Source organism: Lampetra planeri, chromosome 22, assembly GCF_965212315.1.
Source record: "Lampetra planeri chromosome 22, kcLamPlan1.2.h2, whole genome shotgun sequence".
In the NCBI taxonomy this organism is placed as follows: Eukaryota; Metazoa; Chordata; class Hyperoartia; order Petromyzontiformes; family Petromyzontidae; genus Lampetra; species Lampetra planeri.
This window is the reverse complement of record NC_136128.1, coordinates 10,784,484-10,790,483: the sequence shown is the minus strand read 5'-3', so window position 1 is coordinate 10,790,483 and position 6,000 is coordinate 10,784,484. Positions and strand designations below refer to the sequence as shown.

General features: G+C 48.2%; 1 protein-coding gene across 12 annotated transcripts in view; it reads right to left on the bottom strand.

Annotated features, from left to right (window-relative positions):
• Positions 1–2,958: 2,958 nt before the first annotated feature.
• The window catches only part of LOC144725009 (pumilio homolog 2-like), a 39,036-nt gene continuing 35,994 nt past the window's right edge, over positions 2,959–6,000 (bottom strand). For all 12 annotated transcript variants that reach the window (XM_078604428.1, XM_078604426.1, XM_078604435.1 and 9 more), the window contains one exon: positions 2,959–5,750. In XM_078604428.1, the coding sequence (XP_078460554.1) occupies positions 5,616–5,750 (135 nt within the window). In that variant the 3' untranslated portion in view covers positions 2,959–5,615. The remainder of the gene's footprint in view (positions 5,751–6,000) is intronic.

Sequence of the window (6,000 nt, the reverse complement as noted above, 5' to 3'; positions counted from 1 at the left end):
GGGAGAGGAGGGTGGGGAGGGAGGGGCTGGGTGGGGAGAGGAGGGTGGGGAGGGGCTGGGTGGGAAGGGTAGGGCTGGGTGGGGAGGGGAGGGTGGGGAGGGGCTGGGTGGGGAGGTTGTGGGTGGGGCTGGGTGGGGAGGGGCTGGTCACCCCGTGGTGCCCTTATAAAACTCAACGTTTAACCTACTCAAGCCGGCTTGTGCCCGCCCTCACAGTCGGGCATATTTGCGGAATAAACCACGCCGCCGTTGACCCTGGCCATTGACCGAGCAACCCAACGTTCCTACCAGCTCCGCATGAATGTGTTTGAAGACACGCACACTCGACAGACGAAGACCCCGACTCCAACAGCAGCTCCGAGCCTCTCCTCGACCCCTCTTTATCCTCAGCGTGGCCATCTCCCTTGACCCGTGGCCACGCCCTTTCTCTCGGTCCCTGATCCGCACGTGCCCCCTTCCGTCACTTGGCCACAGCCCCTGTTCTCGATCCTTCTCGTAGACCCCAGATCGTTTCCCTGTCTGCCCATTCATCTGTCCCCTCGTCTCTTCCTATGCTAATTCCCCTGTCATTACTCCCCTGTGACCGCTCGTCCCCTGTACTGCCTTTACAAATTTACAGACCCGACGCAGACAGTCTCACGGGGAAGCCGATGCGACTGTGGCCACCCAGAACGGAACCATGGGACGTGCAAGTCCAATGTTTGAGGCATAACCACCACAGCCAATAACCTCACTCCCTGGGTTTTGATCTTCCACCGATACCCGTGGTTCAGCTCAAACCGCATCCACTGCACAAACCGTGGCAGCAGTAGATGCGGTTTGCACCTGTTGGTGATGCACAGATGGAAATGTTTGAACTCCCCCCGCAGTCGTGGTGGAAGGAATCCAGAAAACCCTGGAGAAACCCCACAAAGCATGATGGCAAGAACAGAAATATCATTTATTGGCAAACTCGCAGTCCCACGCCTGCTACGTTTGCTGGCGACACACGCTAGTTTCGCCCTTTATGTAAGATGTTGCTTCGTGTCAGATCTGATGAGAAAGGCGGACACAGCAGGATTCGTTCGGTCAGCCAGTGACTCGAACATACCACAATTCAATTCTTCTCAGGAATAAAAACGTATTTGATGGTACCTGAATAAAGACAAGCTCAGGATACAGATTTGGGCGACCGCAAAATAAAGGACATTCGTCTAAAAACATTTCACAATTGTCATTATTACCCCAGGAAAACCGAAATCAGACACCTACAAAGCAAATAAAAATGCTGAAAAGTGTGAAGATGCATGGTTGGTATTACGCTTAGAGGAACACATGCGTCAATGCAAATTAAGAGACGACTTCAGAAGTGTCGTGGCGGTGACGGTTCCACCTGAAGACGGAAGCTTGTGTTGCCTCCGAAACGTCGTGATTTTTATTTTATTTTACTTTTATTAATTTTAATGTTTTACCTACGTGACTTTACCGAAAAAACCTAAGAATATGAATCATTGCAGTCACAAAAGCTTCAAATCGTGAATTAAGAAGAGTGATATGATGACCGATGGTTGAGGCTGACAATGGCATGAGTCGAACGATCCAAAACCTGGAATTAAGACCACAAAAGCAGATGGAGAAAATGGGATCATCTCGTGTAGCAACAGCAAGATGGACAATTGGCATCGTGGGATCACGAGATAACTTTTGGATTTATGTTGCTGCGGAGAGAGCATGGTTGATAACGATGCTCACCAACACCCGACACTTTGATCCGTTTGTGGGAATGGAGCCCAATGCCACTCGGTCTTCACCGTGGACTCGCACCCAAGCGACCAAAGCCACACAAGCGAATAAAATCAAAATCGTTACAACCGAGGGTTTTTTTCTCCTTTCTTTATTAGTAGCGTAATTTATACTCAACGCATCACTAATACATCATTAATACAGTATTAATAAGTATCGTTGCTTGGTGAGCGAAAAAAAGCGTGAAATTGAGGTCAAAAAGCAGACGGCACTGGGTTGAAAAACGTGGCTCCATTTGACTACAGTAATACGTGGGGGTTTTTTGTGTGTAAGTAAAATAGTTGCCATGGAAACAAAGAAGCCTTTAACACGTACGTGACACGTAACGGTGTTTGCGAGTCCCCAAAATGAAGATGGCAAATATTATGGGCGGGGGGGGGGGCGTGTTTGAATTTCATTTCTTCCAAGTTTCAGCACGCACGCACACACGGTGCAATTGAATTTTTAAGATAAGGCCAGAGAGATGCGTGGGATTCGCTTTTGATGCGTTCCAAAACGTGCGCACATCACCACATTCACAAAGCAAATAGGGCGTGCGGGCGAGCGGGCACCGGTAGCAGCCACGATAAGGAATTCACGGGCATGCATCCCATTTACACAGCGGACTCTTTTTTTCACTTGGAACGGTTCGTAACTTTCTGCGCGTATTTTAGGTTTCGGTGGCGGTGGTGGTGTTCTTGTTCGTGAAAGAGCCGTAAAGTTGCCACGCCGGTGACGAGCAGCGCGCGCGGGTCACAGGTTTCGTACTCAAAAACAGTCTTGAGGGGGGAGGGTGAAAAACCAGAAACTTTCCGTGCCCTTTTGAAAATTAACCGCGAATCCAAGATGAAAGCAAAAGGTGAATATAGATAGTTTTGAGTGCATTTTTCTTTTTAACTCAAATTCCCTCCTGTACATCGCTTTATATAGCCGGATCGGCACCGATTTTACAAGGAAATAAATTCATTACATTATATTTTTTTCCATGGTAACTACGTTAGAGAAGGGGTGAGCAAAGTATAAAGCCAAACGTTAACTATGTATATGCACAGCAGTCGAACCATGATAAAAATCCAAACAAAACTGTAATCTGAAACGTATTAACAGTGATAAAGAATAAAATTACACGAGAGTATTGACACGAAAGGGGAACGACTCCCATTCAGTTATACAAAGCTTGAAAAATGTCCACTCAAGTTACTTGGGTATAATTTATGTTACACCACATTACAGCTAGATAAGAGAATGTACATCAACATGTAGGATTCCACAGCATTCAAACTTGGCTTGTTTGTTTTTTCTTTTCTTTTTTTAGCAAGATTTTCACATATACAGTAAGCCGGTTTACAATGTATACAAATATAATGTACAATCATGTTAATTATTACACTGTGCACCTCTAACATACACGAAGTGTTTGTTTTGATTACCATCAGTATTATTCATACATAATAAGACATCATACACTGTATACAGGGAAGAAAATAATATTAGCCCAAGCATGATTAATATATTTCATACAATACTACAATTAACAATGCATCCAATCTCAGATTACATAAAAATCCAACGTGGTTTCTATATATGTATGGTATCTAAGTTAACAACACGCCTTAGGATCCTACACAATGCTTACAGACCTGCGAAAAAACGACACTGCAGGACAGAAGGGTTTAGAGACTTGGGGCTTTCCATCTGCTGGCCACTGAGATATTACGAAATGGTGCCAACGAAACGGCGGCATCGGGACCGGCTAACTCGTGGTGTGTCAAGGTGCGTTGTGGGGGGCTGCACGCAAAGCACAACGGCTCAAAGTCGGCTCCCAATTCGAGACCCCTAGGAGGCCGAACCGGTCGATTCTTCCTCGATACGCAGGCCCTGCCACCCACTCCCAGCCGGGCTGGGCTTGGCTTGGAGGTGGTTTAAAAGCAGCAAAGCCCAACACCTCATTCAGCCTCGGGGGGGGGGGGGGGGGTTAGGGGTGGAACGGGAAAATAAGAATTGGCGTCGTCAATCCAAAGAGATGCTGGATGATGACAATGACAGCCCCGAGCGAGATCCCCTTCTCCGGATGTTAGCCGTGAATTACAAAAAAATAAGAAAACACCCGCACAAGTTGCAAAAAGCTGCTACTACTGAAACCACGCAGTACCATGCATCACCCCCTGGGTTCGATTGCCCTCCCCCTCCTCTACCCACCGGTGACAAAAAGAAGCTAATGTTTAAAAATCCCTCACTTTCTTTTGAGGTCAAATCAATGTCTGTGCGCACCGCTCGGGGCTGCGGTGTGGAAAGATGCAGAACATGCGACACGTTCGTCGTCACTCGCAACAAATCCAATGTCCGAGGTCGACGCATCTCTTATTATCTCCCGCGACTACCCGCAACGTGTTGTTTCTGTCGTCTCGTTTTCAAACTTTCTTTCTTCTCCCATGTTTTCAAGAAGGCAAGCACGGAAGGCTTGTGGTGGTCAAAGTAACCCCGTAAAGGTCGGTGGCGAACGCGTGCCCCCCTCCCCAAAAAATACATATGTATACGTATAAATATATATGTATGCTTGGCAAGCGCACATGTACACACACACACCACACGAACCTTTACACGTGTACAGCGATAGGTGGTAAAAGTCTTTGAAAAATGCAAACGAATCAATCGACGCCCTCCGAACGAAGTCCGAATGGCCACGCTGTCGAGCGAAATCGGTGTGGCCTCAGCGGCCACGCGCGGTTGTGGTCTGACACGAGTTGGCAGACGCAGTGGGGGGGGGGGGGCCGCAACTACAAGACGACACTCGGGTGCAACTCGCACAAGGTGGTCCGGGAACCAACGGAAGGGGGGGGGGGGGAAGCCGAGAGACCACTCGTTGAAGACCGCGTGAATATGCATTATCTGTTGTTGAAAAATCGAGTCCAAACATCTGACAAGTTTTACAAAGACATTTAACACGAGTCAGCTTCCCTGGACATGAGCACATGTAAGGAACCACTTAACACCCACTCTTCTCCTGGCCTTTTTGTTATGTACAGCAATTCACAAACTATGTAATATGTTGTGGTTTTTTTTTCTCACTATGGACACTACGATAAATCACAAACCGATGCTTTTGTACAAATTTTTTTTAACCTCAAATATACGCAAATCTACGACTAAAAACTTGTACTGCAAATCTCAAAATTTCTTTACAAACTTATGAAAAAATGGACAATCTAGTTACAGGTTAACGCGGGGTAAAATTAAACGCTACTCAATTTAAAGGCTGTGAGTGGCGCGCCGAGCATCGCCCTCGCAAGCGGCCGTTTGTGTGGGCAAACTCTGAGTGGGTTAAAGATTTAACGTCTCCTTCAGTGCCCAATGCGGGGGCCAATGTAATGTACAAACCTATTTTACAAATGGCTTCTACACGGAGGCGCCGATTGGTCACGCGGCGAGGACCGCCGGCGTGTGAAAGAAAGGAAACACGCGCGGCGCTGGTGCCGACGAAACGCTCGCGCGAGAGATTTTAAAAAACCAAACTCCGCCGCAGCCGCTTGGGAGGAATCGCGTGGCGAGTGGGCAGGAGTAAGAGAACCAAGAGAGGTTTTGTCTTTGTGATGGTTATTTATATTAAAAAATAATAATGTACAGAAAGGAAAATTATTACCCCGGGAAGTAACACACTGGTTAATTTTACACTGGGACGTTTAGGGGGGGAGTGGGGTCCTTTCTAATGAGCTCTCTCACAGGTCGACGGTGAAGGCAGGACGGAGCAAAAGAAAGGCTGCCCTTTCACCTGGCTCGGCCTGGGAATAAAGCCCCGTGAGAGTGGGCAATGGCGGGTGGGTGCTGGGGACGACGGGTGGGTGGCGGCCGCTGTTTCAGATCATGCCGTTGGCCGTGGGCACGCCGAGGGGCCCAAGATCGGCGCTGTTCTTCAGGAAGTACTTCTCCAGCTTGGCCAGGATGTGCTTTCCGTACGTGTACTTGCGCAGGGTCGCCACGTGGGGCCGGATCTGCACACGGGAAAGCGCACGGAGAGGTGGGGGGGGGGGGCGGCGGCCGGTCAACAAAACCTTCGGAGACCTTCATGCCGTGGATGCACTCGGGGAAAATATGTAGGGCAATGGTCGGCAAAGCGTAAATGGCAACGGTTGTCTCAATTTTCCATTGCAAAAAATGTAGTCGGCAAAATTAGATCGTATACGATCGTTCTTTTCACCGAGTGGGCAGCTTAGCCAATTTACAATCAAGTCGCAAGACAGA